Source organism: Monodon monoceros, unplaced genomic scaffold, assembly GCF_005190385.1.
Source record: "Monodon monoceros isolate NGI ecotype Baffin Bay Population unplaced genomic scaffold, NGI_Narwhal_1 Super_Scaffold_2, whole genome shotgun sequence".
Classification (NCBI taxonomy): Eukaryota; Metazoa; Chordata; class Mammalia; order Artiodactyla; family Monodontidae; genus Monodon; species Monodon monoceros.
Genome location: NW_021703776.1, coordinates 76,780,667 through 76,803,199, shown reverse-complemented (window position 1 = coordinate 76,803,199; position 22,533 = coordinate 76,780,667). Strand labels below are relative to the sequence as shown.

At 36.6% G+C, this 22,533-nt stretch overlaps 1 protein-coding gene across 2 annotated transcripts in view; it reads right to left on the bottom strand.

Moving 5' to 3' along the window:
• Nucleotides 1-22,533, bottom strand: part of PTPRZ1 (protein tyrosine phosphatase receptor type Z1) — a 163,674-nt gene that overhangs the window by 47,510 nt on the left and 93,631 nt on the right. For both annotated transcript variants that reach the window (XM_029233612.1, XM_029233613.1), the window contains exons 7-10: nucleotides 15,710-15,867; nucleotides 15,392-15,542; nucleotides 6,264-6,448; nucleotides 4,703-4,829 (exon numbers count right to left, since the gene is read on the bottom strand). In XM_029233612.1, the coding sequence (XP_029089445.1) occupies nucleotides 4,703-4,829; nucleotides 6,264-6,448; nucleotides 15,392-15,542; nucleotides 15,710-15,867 (621 nt within the window). The remainder of the gene's footprint in view (nucleotides 1-4,702; nucleotides 4,830-6,263; nucleotides 6,449-15,391; nucleotides 15,543-15,709; nucleotides 15,868-22,533) is intronic.

The following is a 22,533-nucleotide window of genomic DNA, read 5'->3' as shown; positions in this document are numbered from 1 at the left end:
ATATTTTTAAATTAAAGTGATTTCAATAGTCTGAAACTGTGTCTCTATAACCTCCAAGGAAACCAATATATGTGAATTTTAAAATGGGTGGCAACTAAACTGTGAGAGAGAAATAAAAAAACCTTGAATGTGATTTTTTAAAAACAATTAGAGAAGTTCATGCATGTAAAAATCTCCCATTTCAGCACGTAAAACAATACATAATTTTATGTATCCTTATGTATCCTTTTCATGTACTTTTAAAGTACTTTAACATTAATAAGGGCAAATCCTCATCAAATGCCTGTTAAGTGACATATACATTATACAGAGTTTTCTCTGTTAAGAGGCTACCGAAAAACATCTCGGTGAGAGTCCATTCTCTTCAACGTTCTTACAGAAGTGTTTTTAAAAACTGGTCTAACTTCACCTAACTTTATACTTTTAATGAGCAAAGATAATTCTCTTATTGATTGTCAGGGTTGGGGTGGGGTGTATATAATTATTACATTGAGGACTGATTTTCTTTTCTTTCAGTACTCTCTGTGTGTATTGCATTCGATTAATTTTTATCGTTTGACCAGAGCATAACTTAACTGTATAGATTATGTTTCCTATTAAGTTAAAATACATAATTCTACTCAATCGTATCCTCTAACGAGTATCAGGATCAGTGAGTTCTCCTATAACTGGCTTTGCTGTTTACGGCAATAAGAAGCAAGAAGTTTCCTTTGGGCCCCTTCAGGCCCTAGGGGCAGAACTTATGGGTCCAAGCAGCGCTTTGATCCTTCTTTATTTCATGGCACACTCATGGGTGAATATGGCACCCAAGTATGGGTGCCTTCGTGTTGGTACGTAAAAACCCACTTTGAAGGATCTTCATTTTGGTTTCCTACTAGATTCAGATCATTTGAATTGACCGAAATTCTGGGGTTGCCCAGGAACACGTTAATAGCCCTGCCCAAAATAATCTAGAAGTGTTTTGCTGAGCCTCTTCAGAACAATTTTGAAATAAAATAATTTTGAAAGGTTGTTTCTATCTCCCTGGAGAATCCGAGCCATAATCCTGGGTCTGAGAGCTCATAGCACCCAAGGTCTAGCGCTGCTGATTGGCACAAGGTCTCAGAATGGGTACACTTTGGCCTGCTGTTTTCTTGCAAATAATAACTAAAGTTTTAGTGGCCACTGGTCTGACTCAGGCACATATATTAAACAGATAAAAAATTATACTGGTTTACAGAATCTTCTCACTTCATCAAAACAGACTCCATGAAGGATACAAAAAGTCCAATAGTGAAGATTGTCAATATATTTTTTTGACTGAACACTTAAAATTCACATTTATGTGATAATAGAACAAAACCTATTGGTTCGTTCTGGTTTTGTTTTGAGGCACATGCAATGTTAGATTTTCTAAAAGAGCATGTTAGTCACACATTAACATCCCATAACACAAAAAAGCAACACTGATGTAGGTTGGCAAGCAAGGCTTATTTAATTGTTTGAAGGTTTTAAGCCAAGTTTCACAGTGCAAAAAGGCAAAAGCAATGTAAACTGCAATCTCTTTGAAGTGTGATTTTTAAATATCATTATATAATAACTCCTGTAGTGTAGTATGGTACAGGCTGAATAAGGACAATATATAGTGATTTAACAAAGACAATTGTTATACAAATGAAAAGCACACAATACAGGAAAATGTGTTGATCTAATTCACCATGCATTTAACACATATAATTATCAAGGCCCTAAAACATGTACTTAAATAATGTCCTCTATAACTATTTCATAATTAGATCTGCATTATAGAAACGAGCATTATTTTAGTTACAACCAAATAAAAAAGAAAAAATTCTAAAAAAGTTTTTAAAAAGAATATCCATTTTGTTTAACCTTAAAAAGGTTTCCTTGACAAATTTAAATTGTTTCTGGACATGAGTTTATGCATTTATCTTAATAATAAATTTAATGGACACTAATTTATGGTGATACTGTTGTACACAACAACAAATGTAATTAAAATGCACAAGTGATAAATTAATCAAATTAGCCAAAGTTAAATGCACAATTTGGAAGATTGAGTTTTCCTTCACAGATATTGATTAGAATATTTAAAATCTGTGACTGAAGGAATGAGGGCAAGTATAAGTGATCTCCTTCATTCCATTTAAACAAAAGCAACAAACAGTACAGTATTTAGGAAACAGCTTACCCAAAATAATAGAATAATTCAATAGGGTACATTACAATGTTACTAAGGTAATGAAACAACATGATTAACAGGATGAAATGGTACTAGTAAAAACCATGAAATAAGCAGCAAACTCAAAAGCCACTTACATCTATATTAGCCACATAAATCATAAAATTTACAAATCTTGTAGGTACTACCACACTAAACCACAGGATAGTACTGCTGTCAAGACTTTTACTGTGATATATTTACCAAAGAAACAATCTTTAAGGTAATGTAATTTCAATAATGAACTGAAAATATATGGGCTGAAATGCCATTGTAGTCTTCACAATCAGAAAGAATGAGTTCTAAGAAATAACTAATATTTTCTTTATAAAAATAGGAAGAGCCCAAACTTTGGGTAAATTGGTTTTTGACAAAGGACTTTTTGGTAGAAATAGCTAAGGAATAAACTAAGTTTTTAACCCTTGGCTTTTAAGAGTAATATCATAGTAAAATATCAAATCAAATACCATCTTTTACCAAAACATGTACAAAATGCTCTAAGGGACTGGGATATCCATGGAGATTAAATGATGTGTCCAAGCTAGCACCTCATTAGTTCAATGGTGTCCCGATCCTTTGAACAAATAGAAATTAAGTTATAATATGTATTATTTTGTACAAATGGTGTAAGTGCTACAAATGATACAAGTACGTTATACTTTGTGCCAGTATAGACTCAGTCTAAAAGGATCACTCAGAAATCACTTCTGTAGAAAATAGACATTTGATCTGTTTTTCCATATGCAATAAGCTTCTCTCTCAAAAATAAAAAACAAAAAAATTCAGAAAGTCTAAACTTTTAGCATAGGGGCTAGAGTAAGAAAGTGTACAACATAAATAGCTAGAATTATTTTTTGTAAACTCCTGGGAAATTTTTTTATGTTCAGAAATTAGAGTGGTATAATCAAACCAAGATAGTAAAGTTAAGTGAATGCATTCAATATATTAGAGGAGATTTTTATATACCACATTTAAACAATTCACATATGATATTGGCCAACATGGTCAATGGTGCACTGCTACTGATGTCATTTTGGGCATGGATCAATATGGGGAACTTTGGTGAAGGATGACATTCAATGGAGGGGCATGATATGGTACAGTGAAACCACGGTCAGTTAATTTGATACTCACCTTTCAATAAGACTTAGAGCTCACATTCCATTTAAAAAAACCCTGCTTTTGAAAAATAATGCTAAATAAAAGCAATAGGAAAGATGGTTATACCCAGGACATGAGGCAGATTATAAGAAATATTATTAAATAATGATTTTGCCATCATGAAAGTAGTAATATTCATTAGCCATCAATGCTCTAACTTGGGAAATATCTTGGCAAGTTTTGTAGCCTGTGGTTTGGAAGGATCCATAATCTAACATCTAACGCTCTGACATATATTCTTTAACTTAAAGGTTCAACTAATGAGAACAACTATGATGAGGTAACCAATGAATGAGCTTGTAATAGATTATAGCCCTGCTATGGCATATAGACCACAAAGGCAAATCAACAGACATCAGTTTTCCTTCCATATGTAAAAGTAAAATACGCTACAATTAATATCACTTGTAACCATCGCCATTAAAAACTTGTGAAAATTTCAGTGAGTAGCCTCATGATAGGGATGAGCAAAGAATATTTACATTTGTGTATGTATGTATGTTTGCATATATTTATGAACATGCATGTGCATGATGTGTATGTGTGTATATATATATATACGCATACACACATATGTACATATATAATTCATTCTATCACTTTAAAAATGCTTATACTAACAAAAGGAAGGCTTTAATTTAGTTATGTAAATTTGTAAATTGTCAAATTACGACGGTCAGCACTTCATTCAATTATTGCATATGCTTTGAGATCAAAGATTTTCCTGTAATACTTAGAGAAGATGCATGCAAATGAAATACAATTAGAAACAATTTTTTTGTTTGCTTTTATGGAATAATACTGGCAAATCTAAGAGGAAAGCTCCCCCTCCCCCACCAAATTATAAAAAGTGGATTAAAATATCTAAGATAGACTTTTGAGATGCTTTGTATAGATATTTCAAAGTACCTCACATGATCCTTGAATCACATATATACTTACTACAAAATGCTTTGGGGGCTGAAAGAGGAAATAAACACAAATGAAACCAACTCTTTATTTTCCAAAATCAAAGACTTTATATTTACTTAGCTATTTTCATTTGGTGGCCAGTACAGACATTACCATAGGTTTTGCTGTTCTTATTTTACAAATAGAAAACTTCAATATTAAGAATAAATTTACTTATTGTGCTGCACCATATCTACTGAATGAAAAATGAGTTCCATGCTTTACAAAATTACCTGATGATCCAGACTAAAAAGGAAATCATTTTGCCTATTGGCCAAAAGAATATAAAGTCAGAGAGAAAGCGCCAATGCATTCAGAAATTAAACTAGCCTCGTTTATTTAGATAAGGCATATCAGGGGGTCACTTACCAGGGTCATTGGAAGGCATGTCCACAATCAGCTGGTCGCTGTATTTTCCATATAAGCCATTAGTGCATATGGCTACTATTTGAAGAACATAACTCATATTGGGTAGTAAATTATTAAGAATAGCACCCTAAAAGAAAGGTGGCAGTAATTGTACAAATGTATTATTCTCATAGGAGTACTAACATACTAGACATCGGTGCTTAGAAAAGATTTTCTCATTTGTCAATAGAAAAATTTATATTTTATTAGCCTGAGAAAAAATTCTATGCAATGTTGTTAAGTTGAACTTGTGATATTTGTGAATTAGGGAGATACGGGAAAACTACACTTTTTTTTTTCTTTTACAAATCAGATCTAGTATTAGAAAATTTCGTATTTTAAATATTTATTTAAAATTTCTATGTAAATAGAATTATTATCTTCACATCATTATGGAGTGAAAAATAGTATATTCTCATAAATCCCACAACTTTCTCAATTCATAGTGTCTTTGTTCTAGACATCTGAATTAAAAAGTTGTTACAAATCTCATTATTTTGTTTATATAATATTCAACACCAGCTTTTGTTTAAATGCAGGTTCCTAGGGCTTGAGTGACACCCCAGTGAGTGTCTGTATTCAGAGTTCAATGTCTTGGACCTATACTGGGGGCTTTCTTGAGGGGTTTTCTCAGCTATACCTCAACACCTCCCTTCCAGGGCAAAGCTTAATACTGAGATGTTCAGGTCACAGAAGGAATCTGTACTTTATTTTCTTTAATTCTTGTGCATGGGTGGGGAGCAAGAGGACGTGGATCCTTTACTAAGGATTACCTGCCTCATGTCCCCAGAGTTCTATCTCAATTGACTTCACATCTGTTACTTGGAAATTTTTTTTTTTTTTTGCGGTACGCGGGCCTCTCACTGTTGTGGCCTCTCCTGTTGCGGAGCACAGGATCTGGACGCGCAGGCCCAGCGGCCATGGCTCACGGGCCCAGCTGCTTCGCGGCATGTGGGATCTTCCCGGACCGGGGCACGAACCCGTGTCCCCTGCATCGGCAGGCGGACTCTCAACCACTGTGCCACCAGGGAAGTCCTGTTACTTGGAAATTTGATGCAAAGAAAAGGACTTTCAAGACCCCTACTCTATTCCCTACTCTATTTCCCTTGTGCTGATTCAGTATGATGGGGAAACAACATACGAGGGTATCAGAGCACTGACATTCCAGGCCCAATTCTTTCCCCAACGGTGAGAGCATAAAGTATTTAACTGTTCTTTGAGTCCTTTTCTTTGTAAAGAGAGGCTGCACTAGATGATCTCCAGTACTAAGTCTTCCATAAGTGTCTACTCTACAATGTTGCTGTTGGCAAAGCTGTGGTCTCCATGTAATTCAAAACATTAGTAAGAACCTAGTGTCAACCACTGTAAGTTCTGACATAGTTAAATATAGCTTCTGTGTCCCCTTCACCCCACTAGAGAGCTTCATACAAAGTCTAAAGTCACGAAAGGCATATACAATCATTTTAAGTTCTTACCCTAAAAATTAAACTAAAATACATGAAACAATTGATTTTATAGTTACCAAGTCTTGATAGCCATCTGTCAAAAACTCATGCTTGGTTTGGTCTTCTCCCTCTAACTGCTGGTACAGAACTGCGAATTTCTCAATCATGGTATCATAAACTACTCGAGGTCTCTCCCACGTAACAAGAAGGCTGGTATAATTCTCTGGGTCAGCTTGAACATTTTCTGGTTCTGAACTACAAACTTCAGAGAAAAAAAAAGTACAGTTATTGATACAACTGTCACCCTCTAGGATTTCAACAAGTGAAACATATTCTGTGAACATTTTTGTTGTATTTTAATAAAGGGTAAAAAGTTACACTTTCCCACTGTGGCACTTTTGTTCATGCCATTTCCTGTATCTGAGATACTTCTTCCTTCCTTCTGTGAATGAAAAATATTGCCCACCATATCAGTAAACAAAGGATGTTGCAGCCGTCAAGCCATCACATTACAGCTGCCCCAACAGTGCCCCCTGAGGAAACTCAGGATGACAGTGTACAGGAAACTGACCCCAGATAGCTGAGGTGCATATCAAAGGAATGATTTCAGTGAGCCCAGACTCGTGCATCCTCCGATACATAGAAAAATGCTAAATTCCTTAACTTGAGATATCTGGTTTTCTTTAATTAACAGTAGGTAATCTTTTGATGTTCTGACTACCTGGTCTTTGTTGCAAAAACTCCTGTATATCCTGGCTTCCCCTTTGCCTCTTCGGAGCAGTCCCTCAGAGTGATCTGAGAGTCCTGTCTCCCGGGCTTGAAGTGCTTAGAACGTCTGCCGAATAAAACATAACGCTCAACTTCTAGGTTGTGCATTTTTTTTTCAGTCGACACCTCCTATCTCTATCTGTTGACGTCTGATCTTCCCACTCAGGAAATGTCTTGATCAAGCGCAACCTTCTCTGTCATGCACGCTTTGATCTCTGAAGTGATCTCTGTCATTTTCAATTGTCTGTTTTGTTTTACCACTATTATTTCATTGCATAATTGCCTGTTCTATTATATATATTTTTTCCGAATGGGTCTTAACTCCTTTAGTAGATTATAAACATAAGAACCAGAGCTTCATATTTCTGTATTGCCCAGAACACTGTCTTGAATATATCTGGCATACTGATTCATTTTCAAAAATAAAGGGACAAAGGATATCTTCAAGTTTATGGTGTCTTTATTACACTTTTTGGGTACCTGACAAATATGCTTAGCTCAGGATGAGGAGAATTTCAATGATAAAAGATGGTCTATTATCAGACGTTTTATTGTTTGAAAATCCTTAAACTAATTAAAAATTCCCTATCACAGAAAACCAGAGAAGAACAACTAAAACTATTATTTCAATATTTTTCAGACCTGCTGACAAAAATCCCACTTTGGCATCATAAATAGATTAAGCAATTAATTTCAGGGAATTAGAAGATGTGTTTGTCTTAGCTGAAGAAATATACTGAAACTCATTCAGGGACTTCTTAAAATGAATTGAAACCCATGCTGGGAATCATGCCAAAAATGTAGTCCCATCAGAAGGAAAACTCTGATACTTTCTGAAATACATTCATAATGTGATCATTTGGACTAACTGTGAGGATAAAAATTACAAAATTCATGATACTCTGCTAACAAGGCAAAGTAATGAATATAATCTCTTCATAGGCCAGATAGATTTGCAAAAGAGAGGGAGAGAAAGGTCTCTAAGGCCAAAGATTATGCTCGTAGAGCATATTGTGCTCGCATACAGAATCCAGGCTTTGCTTTAAAGGGATACCAGAAGTTACAAACCACTAGACGAGACCACGCAGTTTACTTAAGCCAACCAATCATCACTACTACTAAAACTATTTCCAGGACCCAACGAAAACATGCAAGCAGCAGCATCAGAATATGACCAAAAAGCCTTTTTGTCTCTATCAGTCTGTAGTTTTTCTCGTGAACATGGGAGGGCACCCAAAACTAACAATTGACCTTATAAATTGAAACAAATTTTATTACAGTACTTAATAATAGATATTTTGGCATATGTATGCTGTGCTAGCAATGGTATATGAATGATTCAGAGAAACATAAATATATATAAACATAAACATAAATATATATACACATATACTCTTTAAATCAATATATGAATAACTTTGTATGAGTTAGAGACAGAAGTTTTCACTGTTAAAACTATATACTATTTTTTGTTTATCGAGGATGTAGGGTGGGGTGTTCCTTTGGGAACAAGAGGACAATTCTTCCGTTATCAAAAACCACGAATTCAGAATAAGAAAATGTATTCTAATTCAGGTCTAGGCTCCATCATCGTTACTCTATCTAGTGACAATTCTATTAGCGTCCGCCAGATGGCAGAAGACCACCAAAGCATCTCAGAAGTAAGCTGCTAACAAACTATACAGGTGGAGGAACAGGACTGCCTCAGCCTAGATTCTGATGAATCCCAATTCTGTTTTCAAAAGACGGAAAGTGATTCTGGACAATATCATTTGCAGATTTTGTTCAAAAATCACTCCCACTTTGTACAGAGTGAGAATGTTTTAAAGTGAACTATCTCTTCCTCAAAGATGAAACTATCTTAAAATGCATTAGAGTTTTATGCATGTACACAAAACATAAAACTCTGAGAAACTGAGAAAAATGTAAAATTATTAGCTGCAAAATACCCAAAGAACTACTTCCTAAATAGTGCAGGCAATTTTGGTCAGACGTCTATGTTTATCTTGCCTTAATAGTAGAAATCAGTGGGTACTTCATCAGCATTAATATAAAGTAGGACTCTGAAAAGAAATTCACATTTCCTTGCCACCAGGTTTTCATTCCTTTGTTTTCTTCTTTACACTTCTGTAAAAGCTTATTAGTAATTTGTTTAAGAGTTTAAGTTTACATTGTAATTAGAAATTTGTTTTTTAAACACTCCTTTTGCTTATTGATAATCATAGCTTAGTAATATGTTATAAAACTGCCGCTGAATCTTATCTTTAGATGCTGAAATACAGAATTTTATGGAAAAAAGATATATACTTTAGAATGTATTCAAGAGAAAGACCAGTACTTCCATATATAGTCTATGATCTTGCCAAAGGGTTGCCCTTCTATAAGGTAGGACAGGATCTTTTATTTTTTTTATTTTTATTTTTTGCGGTACGCGGAGCTCTCACTGCCGTGGCCTCTCCCATTGCGGAGCACAGGCTCTGGGACACGCAGGCTCAGCGGCCATGGCTCACGGGCCCAGCCGCTCCGCGGCATGTGGGATCTTCCCGGACCGGGGCATGAACCTGTGTCCCCTGCATCGGCAGGCAGACCCTCAACCACTGCGCCACCAGGGAAGCCCAGGACGGGATCTTTTAAATAACAATCTAGTTAATTTTATATACACTACTTGGTGTTCAGACATAAAGCTGCGTAATGACTATGGAATAAGTTATTAATTTGCACAAAGTTTTCTAAGTTTTCGTTATATTTTGTATTGAAAATAGTTTACCTTATCAGAAGGACATACACTCCATAAAGCTCATTATCTGGATTGAAAATCAAGAAGTGTCTTCCAGATCAACATATATTCAGACACCAAATACAAGCTACCAATAAATGTAATAAAATAGTAACAAAAATATAATTTCCTTGATTATGGGGAGTTCAGAACTACAATATGTTGAGGTCCCATTTCCTTCCTTAGGAATGAATCGCATGCCCTGGTTCCTTTCTACAAGCTACATGTGATCTGGATCACAGTTACTGATCCTTTAAGGAACACTGGCCAGGAAGGAGAATCGGGTTTCTGCAAGCTTGTGGCTATGAGCCAGGCTGTGACAAATCTGGAGTCCACGTCGAGTCACACAGAATACAAGTAAGCGCTTCAGTTCACATGCAAGGGATCCTCACATATAAAGAATGAGAATGTGGTCTCCATTTTAAGGGAGTGGTAAATGTTCTTACTTAAAAACTTATTTTTAACATTCACTTCTCATCTATTTGGTTCCAGGTACTCTTGGACATACAAATAAAGACGGTGCCATCCCTGCCTATAGGAAACTCATTCCTCTAATCCTTAAATTTAGTAAGGTATTAAATGTAATGGGTGCTTTTAGTTTCCAAATCCTAGACTCCATTTACAGAGGAATGCAAAATAAACTTTTAAAAATTCTGCCATTTAGACCAAATTAGGTTGTGCTTTTCAAAAGTACATGTTTTTCTCACTAAAAGTTGTAAAACCTTCACACACTTAGCTCACACAAAGTCCTTTACCTTCTCATCACTTAAATGAATGGATATGGAGAGTGAATACCTCCTACATAGGAATGCGTATGCCTTGCAGAGCAAATTGCAAAAGATTAATAGGCAAAGCGTTGAATGTCATGAGGAAAAAGGAAAAAAAGTGGGAAAAGAAAAGGAAATAAATGAAGGAAAAGCACAAAGGAGAACATGACACCTCTTTCCCTATGACATATCTCGTGATTAGCTAATCACGAAAGTCAGTGCCGATGGTCGAGGGCAGGAGACAGGAGTTTCCTTCTGCCTTTGCTGTTCTATGTGCCCATCCTGGGAGAAGGGACACATGCCCTAAGGGAGAAGGCCCAGTCTTACCTCCACGGAATATGAGTAAAAATGTAGATGGAAGTGAAAAGACAGAGTGGTGATCCTTGGGGAGTGGCAGAGAAAATGTCACTAGGTTTTTACCCAGTATTTCCCATTGTTTGAGGTTTGGTACAGTTTAACACAGCCCATGGCAAAAGTACTTCCATGAATGCACACTGATAAATCCACCACATCCTTGTTTGAGGTTTATGAGCCTCATTTTAAAAAGTATTGAGACAGGTAATTTGATGACTACCACGTGAGGAACTTGAAGACTGACAGACTCAGAAGACAATCAATATTAAGGTTGTGATTTCCCCTCACGGAGTAGCAGATCTTAATAAAACGAATGTAAAGATTGCCACAAATGTTAAAAATAACTAGAAATGATCTATCACTGCTTTGCACTTCTCAATGATTATATGCCATTCCCTTTAGGTAAATAACCAAAAGAAATTTTTCGAATTCTACCTAATTCAGTCAATCTTCTCTAGGAACACACAGTAACTTCGTCAACAGTTCAATTTGTAACATATAATCTTCCAAGAAGTAAATAATCTCCATGTCACTTTTCTACAGGTAGTTAGAGCACAGAGTTAATGTACATGTGACCTTAATGAATGCTATTTACAACTACTGACCTTCAAGAAGGTAGGTCTACCGATGCATAATGCATCATGACATGTTTCAGGAAATTACAGGAAATTTCTCATAGCTCAAATACAACATTAAGCTATGAAGACACTTTTTTCATGCTACCCTGCCTTGAAAAGCATTTTATATTTTATGGTTTTTTTAAAAAAAGTTTGCATTAAATAATATTACAATGCTAGCAAATGAGATTTAAAGTGCATTTATAATTCTACTTAACAAACAAAATCCTTAAGCATGGAAAACTTGAATAGCACGCCGTACTTGTGAGAGCTTGCCCCATTCTATATATACAAATATATAAATGCATACACACACATATATACATGAGTGTATACATACACACAAACACATACACTACAGTAACAGGAGCTATGGGTCTGGAGCATATTATGTTCAAGGGAATGGACTGCTTTGCAAACTTTAGTTCATTTAAACCTCACAACAACCCTACAAGGTGGCCATTTTGAACTCACATTTTATAGGTGAGGAAACTGAGCTCAGAGAAATTAAATAACTTGACAATTTTTATATAACGAATAAGTATTTGCACTGTGGTTTGAAACCAGAAGTCGACTGGGCTTTAAAAGACCCAGCTCTTTCCTACTGTGCGTCAGGAGGCCCCTGCTTCTAGGAGGAGAGCCTTGCTAGTGGGATAAAAGGGCAGCAGGGAGGCATCTGTTGCCTGGAAGGCAGGGGGCAAACCTGGACTTCACCTCCTCTACACACACGTTATGTTTGTATGGTTACTGACACGTATTTCTCATTAACTAAGAGACAGCTTTTACTAACTCCTTCAAGATCAGATGATTCCATTAAATTCTGTGATTCTTAGAAGAGCCACTGCCCATTCCTTGAAGCCAAAAATAAATGCCTTTTAATAAATGGCAGCGCTAGGTAAAAATGCAAAAATAGAGGACTGAAGTTCTGGTAAAATATGGATTCATTCACAAACATTGAGTGCATTTTCCTATGAATGCAAAAATGAATAAGGCTTGATTTCCACCCTCAAGAAGTTTGCATGGATATGCAGACCTCTCATGGGTTTTGCAATTACTTATAATGTATTGATATTTTGCAAAATATGTTTTTCTACAATGCATTTACCAAGAGCAGAATTCTAACAATTTTCATGCCACCTCTTACTTTTCTCATGGTCAAAGTGAGGATGTTTGATATTTATAATAGCAAAATATATAAATATAATCTGAATGTCCCAAACTGAGAAACTGATTTAATAAGTTGCTATGACTATACAATGGAATAGTACATAAAATTAAGAATGTGATTAATGATATATTTACATCATTAAGTAAAGCAAAATCAGTAAACAGATAAGTGTGGTACAGCCTGATTTTTGTGAGATACAATAATATAGTTTTAATTTAAGAGACAGACCTAGAAGGATATTCCTCAAAATCCTCATAGCAGTTATCTCTGGGTAATGACAGTATAAGGCATTTTTATTTTCTCCTGTGTGCTTATCTATATTTTCTCCTTTTTTACAATGCTCATGTAATAAAAACATTTTCAGACTAAATTTAATAAAGATTAAATCCTGAAAATAAATGCAATCCTCAGTTCTTATTTTCAAATTCAGTTCGAGAAAGTAGAAGGGCAATAGTGTATTAAGGGGAAAAAAAAATCACAGGAATATGCACACGGAAAATACGTGCTTGGTGAATGCAAATACTCATAATGGAAAATGCAAGAATTCAATTGTCCTAGTTTTTGAAAAGAGCCGATACTATGTTTAAAAAAGCTTCATGTCATTAAAGTCATCAGTTTTTATTATAAAATTATGTAAGCATAAATTATGTTCCCTTATAAAGCATAGTGGAGAGAGCTTTGAAAGTCTGTAGAATTAGGAAGACCTGGGTTCAAATACTGACTCCAGCCTTTTACAGTTCCATGAACTTGGGTGAGCCACTCAATATCAGCTTCCCAAACTATAAAATGAGGAAAATACGGCCAATGCTTGTTTGAACACACTGGTCTATTACTGTTTTTGTTATTATTATTTTTAGCCTTCATCCCTTAACTGTGAAAAACAACAATGATGTACATTAAAACGGAAGGGTTTACATAAGGGTTTACATGTTAAACGATGCAAGAGGCACCCATTGAGCATAGCCTGCCATATTTTTATTATATATGCAAATGGATTTTTTCAGTCATTTGGTGACTATTTGATGAATGAGAGCTTTACTTTAGCCCAGCAAAGGAGGTAAAGTGATAAAAGACTTAGTTACTTCCTTCTTGGAGCTCAGACGGTGGTGGGGGACAGATAAGTAAACAGACAATATCCTACAATGGCAACTGCTAAGAAGTGCGGCTGCCCAGCGTATAGGAACTCCAGACGAGCATCATTCATCTTGCACCCTATGGGCACGGCACCTTCACGAGGGCACAGTCCTGTGCCCCCGAGGCAGAGCCAGGCTTGGTAGGGGTGGAGGTAGAGTCAGAGATGGCTCCCCAGTGGAGGCAATGGTCTACCTGAGTCTTGAAGAACAAGGAGGAGACCAGCAGGGAAGAACATGCAACCTGGGAGAGTGTGGTCTGCCCCCTTCAGGGACCTCATAGAGGTCGGGATGAGGGAAGGAAGTTGGCCAGGGAGGGGTAAGCACTAAGGCCAGTAAGTGCTGAATAGGCCCTACCATGTCATGACAAACTGTTTGGATTTTATTCTAAAAGCAATGGGAGCCACTGAAGGGTTTTAATAAAGTATAACTAATAAAAGTACATGACCAAAAAATCGTATTTATTTACTTTGTGATTTGGTCATTTGCATTTCAGAAAAGGAGATGGGTAAATCTGTTTCTTTTTTCTAATCAACTGTGTATTATTTACCAGACAGGAAGTTTTAGTATTTACTATTTTTGGTAGAAATATAATTAAATGTCCTCACTTTGGGGCAATTTAATTTGAAACAATGTCACATTAAGTGCAGCTATTCATCACTGTTGTCTTGTGCTCTGTTGTTGTTAAAGGATAAACGATTCCCCAAAATATCACACTGAAACAATAAAAGCATGCTGTTTTAATGCCCAACCTTCAAAAGCAGACAATTATTGAATTAATATTATACACGGCCAAAAATTCATTGCAGGATGGGGATCAAAGAAGACCATGTACTTGGAAAGGTTTTCAGTGCCCAAAGCAAAGGCCACTTCAACTCTTTCTTTCATGAACCAGTGCACCCTCAGTGTGAACTGAAAAGAACAAGTCAGTAGATGCAACTGATTGTGTCCTCTGGACACTTTCAAAGGCTTCTGACTGCTGTGTCAGCTTCAAAAGACTCCAGAGACTTTCCCTCCTCTCCATCGCCTGGACTTGACAAGGACAAACTTCTTTTCTTTCAAAGAAAGAAACTGGGGGAAAGACTCACTTTTTATTCATTAATAATTCAGTGCCTTTGGTTTCAATCCTTACTAGGTACTAGGCTTCTCTGGGAGCTGCCAGCACAAGGATGAGTACTTATTTAAAACCCAAATCACACATCAAGACTCAGGTCAAATGTGGTTCTCCCACGGAGATTCCCTAGTCATCCCAACCAGAAGTGATCTCCCCAAGCTCTGAACACCTCACCCCTTATTCATCCCTCTCTTATAGCTGTTAGCTCAGGCAAAGGACACAAAGAATGTGGAGGTGTGTATGTGACTTTGCCACCTATTACTATGTATTTTAGAAAAATTACTTTCCTTACTGAATCTGTGTCTCTTGTCTGCAAAATGGGGTTATTCATGTTGGAAAGGCAGATATTTTTAATTGCCATTTTATAAAAATGGCAACTGAGATTCAGAGAAGTTAAAAGTGCTTACCTAAAGCTACAAGGCTATAATCAAAATATTTCCAAAAATCAAAGCCTTGTATATTTTCCACTATACCACAATTACCTCCTACAAAATTATATTTCAATACACACCTGCTTCATGAATCTCTTCCTTTCCAGTATATGAGGAAAACACCTGCCTGGAGAACTTGTACTGTTGTTCTCGAAAATTATTTTGTAAGTAGTCCATCAGCATGACATAACCAGACTGTTGCATTGTAAGAACTTCACAAAAAACAGCCAGCTGGAAAGAAGATAATTTAACATATAGTAACACATAATTTAACTGTGTATCTGTTTCAAAGGCATATCGACAAGTGCTTTAAAACAGATATTCTATAGTAAAGCTTAGAAAATAATTCTTTCAAGATTGCTTCAAATTACTTCATTTGTTTGAATTTCCAAGATTACCTGGCTTTCAGAGATGCTAACTGTATCTTTAAAAACAACCCAGTCAACGGTGTCCGTACAGGGAGGAGATGTCAGGGAGCCATTGTAAGTGTAATACTTGTCGGTTGAGTTTGGCAGAAGGTTCAGCAATGTGAATGGATCCAACACAGCCTGTTTCCCTACAAAGGAATCACACACATCTCAGCTGAAATTCCAACAGTGGAACTTAGCTGCTCAAAGCTCCTATGAAACAAAGACATATGCTTTGGTATGTATTTAATCAGAACTGAAATTTTAAGAACATTTTAGGGGCTTCCCTGGTGGCGCAGCGGTTGGGAGTCCGCCTGCCGATGCAGGGGACGCGGTTCGTGCCTCGGTCCGGGAGGATCCCACATGCCGCGGAGTGGCTGGGCCCGTGGGCCATGGCCGCTGAGCCTGCGCGTCCGGAGCCTGTGCTCCGCGGCGGGAGAGGCCACAGGGGTGGGAGGCCCGCGTACCGCAAAAACAACAACAAAAAAGAACATTTTAGATTTATTTCAAAAATGGTGATAAAACTGGCATACTCTAAATTTTCTTGCATATATCCCTACATAGTGCTAGATGCTTTATCATTACATGGGCAAGATGCTGGAGAGATTATTTTTACCTATGAAAGATATTCAGAAATCATATGGCCATCTGAATAGATACAGTAAAACCATTTGATAGGATTTAATACCAATTTGTGGAAAAGAAAAACAAAACCTTATTCTGATGAAGATATCTTCAAAAGTCTATAATAAACATCATATTTAAAAATGACTTATTGAAAGTTTTTCCCTTAGAGATAAAGAATGAGACAAGGAATCCTTCTACAATACCACCATTTTTATCTAACATTGAACTGGAGGACTGGGACCATTTATTTACTTTATTTATTTACAATAAGGTATGAAAAAGAAAAAAAGAGTCATGAAGATTGGGCAGGAAAAAATGTCATCATAATTTTCAAATAACTTAGCTGAGCATGTGAGATAGTGAAAATAATTTACAGACTATTAGAACTAATAAGTGTGTTTAGCAAAGTCACTGCATGCAACACCAATATATAAAACTTAATTGTACTTCTATTAACTGGTAACAAACAATAGAAAATGAAATTTCAAACAATATAACATGATAGCAACAAATATCAAATACAAGTAAATCTAACAAGTGATGTGTAAAACATCTACACTGAAAATTTTAAAACTTTGAGAGAATTAGATAAAACCTTAAAATGGTGGGAAATATCATGTTAATGGGAAGATTCAGTATTGTGAAGATGTTAATTTTCCCCAAGTTGTTTTACGGAGTCAGTGACATCTTAATCAAAATTCCAGATGGGTTGGTGTTGGGGTGTGTGTGTGTGTGTGTGTTTGTGTGTGTATTAATTGACATTCTGTTTTTAAAATTTAAATGTAACCACAAAAAAAGTTAAGACAATCTTGAGCAATAACAAAGGTAGGGATACCAAGTAGGAAGACCTACTATATAAGGCCATAGAAATCACGATAGTGAGATATTTATGCAAAGATGGAGAACTATGGAAGAAAATAAAGAGTCCAGACACACACATATATGGTTACTTGATTTAAGACAGAAAAATTACTATGTAATGAATGATTAACCTTTTCAATATGCACTGCTGTGTCAACTGGATATCCTTATAGAAAAACATGAATCTTTATTCCCTACTTCACACCGTAAGCACAAATCAGTTCTAAATAGAGTGTGGATCTAGATGTGAACAGACTAATAAGGCTTTTAGAGGAAAACATAGAAAATTATCTCCATAACGTTAGGGTAGGTTGAGATTTCTTAAATAGCATGCAAAAAGTGTTATTCACAAAGGGAAAAATGATGTACATGATACTCAGGATCTATTTATCAATAGTCACCATTAAGAGAGTAAAAAGGCAGGACAAAGAGTAGAAAATATATTTCAGATTTTACATATATATAATAAAAATATTGATTTATTCCTGCTATATTTACAAAGATATATAACTTGTATCGAGAATAGAGAATTCCTACAAAAAATTGGTAGACCTTTCCTAAGTGTTCCATCTAGTCTTAGAACCTTGAAACAACCCAGCTAAATCCGTCTCCTTGAAGAGTCCCATTTTTGATCTTGCATCTTTCCAACAGCACTTACCAATGGCACTGCCTTGGCCATTTTGCTCTTTGTGTACCAGTCCTCACTCATATGGGCAGCAATCTGCTTACCAGTGAGATCTGTGTTTAACTTATTTTAACTTATCTGTGTTTAACTACCCAGTCTAGTACATGTCCTCTGCTCTGTCTTGTAGATTTAGGTCATTAAGAAATAGTCCCTGGGCTTCCCTGGTGGCACAGTGGTTGGGAGTCCGCCTGCCGATGCAGGGGACACGGGTTCGTGCCCTGGTCCGGGAAGATCCCACATGCCGCGGAGCGGCTGGGCCCGTGAGCCATGGCCGCTGAGCCTGCGCGTCCGGAGCCTGTGCTCCACAACGGGAGAGGCCACAACAGTGAGAGGCCCACGTACCGGGAAAAAAAAAAAAAGAAATAGTCCCTGACGCCAATTTAATCTAGCCTAAGTGAGATGGTACAATACAGAGTAGCAGTATACGAATTATCTGGGGAGCATTAAAAATATATCAATGTCCCAGACCCCACCCTAGGCTGTTTTAATTTAAATCTCTAGTAGTGGGACTTGAGCATCTATATTTATTTTTAGGCTATAATTTTAGGTGCGTCTACATTTTTTAAAAAACCGTCCCCAGGTGATTCAAACATGCAGCCAGAGTTGAAAACCTTAAGTAGAGTAAAGCTTTTGCAAGATTTTAGTCTTCTTGAACCCCAAATTCCTCATTACAAAATGAAATAACTGGACCGGATGATTTTTTTTTTTAACATCTTTACTGGAGTATAATTGCTTTACAATGTTGTGTTAGTTTCTGCTGTATAACAAAGTGAATCAGCTATATGTTTACATATATCCCCATATACCTACCTCTTGCGTCTCCCTCCCACCCTCCCTATCCCACCCCTCTAGATGGTCACAAAGCACCGAGCTGATCTCCCTGTGCTATGCAGCTGCTTCCCACTTGCTATCTATTTTACATTTTGGACCAGATGATCTTAATAGTGTATTACAGCTCTAAATGAAATGAAGATTGGACACATCCAGAAAGCCTCAAGGAAAAAAACTATTTCCATTTAAAAGTTAGTTATTGAATGTTACTTTTTTCTGCAATACAGAAACTTCTTCAGGAAGAAAGAAGCCTGCTAATAAAGTTATAGATAACTGCTTCCAGTCTGCATTTAAGACTAAATCTTAGAAGTAAAAACCTATTGACAGAATTGATAGTGTCATGTAGATACAACCTAAGTCATTTTAATCCATTAGAAAATTCAAGTTACATTAGGTTTAATGGGTTAATTAGTAACTTCTAAAAGTATGTCTTCCTCTCCTCCAATGTCACGACAAAATTATTTAGAATTCAGACTCAGATTCAAGTTCTCAGAAACTAAGGAAACTATTTTGAATACGTGAATATTTTTCCATTTTCAGATTTATGTTTTTGATATTTAGAAAATTTGTGATTAAATAACCTCTTTTTTAATCATCAATGGACTACAATTCTTCCTTTTTCTGATGAAAAAACTTATCTTACAAATGTTCTGTGGAAATGTGGACGTAGAGAATACTAATTAAGTAAGGAGCCAGAAACTGACTCACTGCTAAATTAGGTGGGAAATTAAACACCCGGAGACCTAGAAGCCAGAAAAGGAAAAACAGAAGATTTGAACAGGGATGGTGAAATAGATAACGGTCGTGAAACTGGAGAAGAAATTAAAGGGGAAATAATTAAGAGCAATGGAAAGAATCAGAAGAAAGTTTTCAATTCCTCCTTCCCTCATCTCAGTATAGAATCCATTTTTCCTTCAACGGCACTTCAATACCACTTATCTAGTCTCTGTTATGGACACGTTAACTATTTTGTACCTTATTTTTTTTTGTTATGTACGCACATGTCCTAAGTTTCTTTCTGATATCACAAGACTTTACAATTACAGTAGTATTTTCCAATTGCACCATCATCTTATGAGAAAACTGGACTAAGGTGGGGGTTTTTTGTGGCTTGCAAAAACATGCACCTCATCTGAATAACCTCACTATTACTAACACAAGAGAGAATCACACCTGAGCCAACACTGCTCTATTTGTGATCAGTCATTCACTCAGTGATCCTCTTCCTTTGAACATGAATTAATGGTTAACAAACCAATCAGATCCTCCTTCGTGGGAGGCTGATAGTAGGAGGTGGAAAGATGAGGAGGGTGAGAGACAAGGAGATAAAGACAAAGACCATGGTCAGGCCCAATGCAAGGAAAGAACCATTAAATACTTAAAACCAACTCTTATCACTTAGGACAATGAGACTTAGGATGGGGCTACATCAACACTGCCTGTGAGGATTTTTCAGTATACAAATTCCTGGCCTGCATTTGTGATTAGGAAAGCACCACAAATCGTTCTGATGAGAACTCTCATTTGAGAATCACTGATGATTTACCTGGGGTGTGTCTCCTTCTTGCAACTTGAAGGATTTCGACTAACAGTTTTTCCTTTTGTGGGCTCTGTTTGGGGAATATTAATGCATTATCTCTGATTGCTGCAACTGCACCCTCGCTCACCACTCCACGTGAGAGCAATGTCTAACATAGAGTAGGTGTGATGGAAGGAAGGAAAAGAAAAAAAGGTAAGAAAGAGGGAAGGAAAGAGAAATGGGTTTGTCTCTTAGAGAGGAATATAGGAAATGAGCAACCAGCCCACACTGTAATAAGGCAGACTTTATAATCTGAATGATGGTTGAACAGTGTTGATTTTTTGTGTCACTCACATTATATGGAGAATATGTGGCAGGATTTTAGCCGCATATTCTCCATATAATGTGAGTTTAGCTGCAGTTCCTGAGCCACTGTCTAAAGACGAGCACTGCCTTCAAGTTCCCAGCAGCAATGGCTGGCAGCCAATGTTGGGAAGCCTACCGTTTATGGGGCACCAGGGGTTTTTCTAGACTCTGAAATAGGACTAAATTTAATCCAAGAATTCTCAGACATTTAACTTTGGAAGGACTTAACTTATGTAGTTTGGACAGATCATATCTCACAACCATTCAAATCAGATTGACAGGTGCTTCATATGTGTTCTGAAACATGTAGCTAATATAAATCTCTACAATATATTAGAACAAACTTTTTGGACAGACAGGTTCTAAATCCTAGCTCTACAACTGTATGGGCTTAGGTGTCCTTGCTGAGTATATGGAAATATTAAGTATCTAGTAGATGGGCTGATAGGCATGGAGGATTTTATTTTTTGGTAAAAGAGGAGAGAAGTTGGTGCATGGGTAGAGAGAGAGAGAGAAGATAGATAGATAGAGGGCAGACTAGTATGTGTTTCCAGACAGCCAGGAGACCATTTGTTCTGTTTCTGAATTAAGAGCCAGGACAGAGGCAGAATGCTGTTAGGGAACCCACATCCCCAGGGAGGGTACTATGTGACAGCAGGCTCTAATGAAGCATCCCCCTCAATGGCTTATAGACAGTAGATATTAAAAAGGAAACTTTAGTCCAAGAACATGAGCAAATTGGTTCTTAAGCTCAGACTACACCCTCCTAGAGACCCCCAGAAACAACTGAAGAGGCCTCAAGAGAGTGGCCAAAGTGCCACAGCTGCACAAATCAGGACTAACAACCAGTGTTAGTATCACTTCTGTGGTCCCACAGGCTGGTGCAAGGCCTGGGAACATTCAGGTTCATATTTTACATCATTTTAAGTTTAGGAATTCAAACTAGCTGCCTTCTTGCAGTCTGCATAGACTCCACTTTCTGACTAAATGAGGGAGAAATTAAGTGTGGCTTATGGCATTCAATGTTGAATTCTGCAATCTAGGTGGATGGAGGGAGATAACTAACAACTTTATGCCGTTTGATTGCACCTTTCAAAAAAAAAAGCTGCACTGCAGGACCTCACATATGCCTGACTTCTGAAGAGTTTGGTCAGTTCAAGTTCTCACATATAATTGACAAAGATGAATCAACCCTAGGCCAGATTTCTGTTTTCAGGAAAAGGATCTATGTGAGTTGTGTTTCTGATTTCACATTTTGCAGCTTCCCGGAGAGGAATACTCCTCCTTTATTGATAACTCAGGACAACATTAATACTCTGCTTAATAAAAATAAAACAACAATAACAACAGGTTTGCTGTCTCTTGCCAATGTTGTCAAAAGCATTTGCTGTGACAATTACAAGATCCGTGAGATAGCAGGCAGAACAGTATAAAAGTATAGTGAACCTTGTTCTATGTAGGCATTCACCTTCCAAAAATCTTATCTCATCATATTGGTAAAGCAAAGGACTTATCAAGGAAACCACCAGGGAATACATTTGAACTTGAGTAACAATTCCCTTTTCACTTTAAAATAAAATTTTTATAAAATTAACTGGTTTCAGATTATAGAGTCTTTTACAGATGTACAATGCAGAGACAGAATAAAAATACGTTTAAATGCATAATGTGATTAGATTATTTTCAATAAAAGAATTAGAAAACTTGCAACTTCCTACTTACATTAACGTTTTATGATTTTATGTGACAAAATTTCTGATAAATTGTTGTTTAGTGAGAAGTGTATAAATTGTCAAGTGTGAGATGTGAGAGATTGCTCCTCTTTACAAATGTCTGCCCTTCTTCCTTGGAACAAGTGGTTTTTATAACATTGTAAAAATTCATATGCATCCAAAGTAAATCTGGAAGAAAGAGATTTCTCCAAAT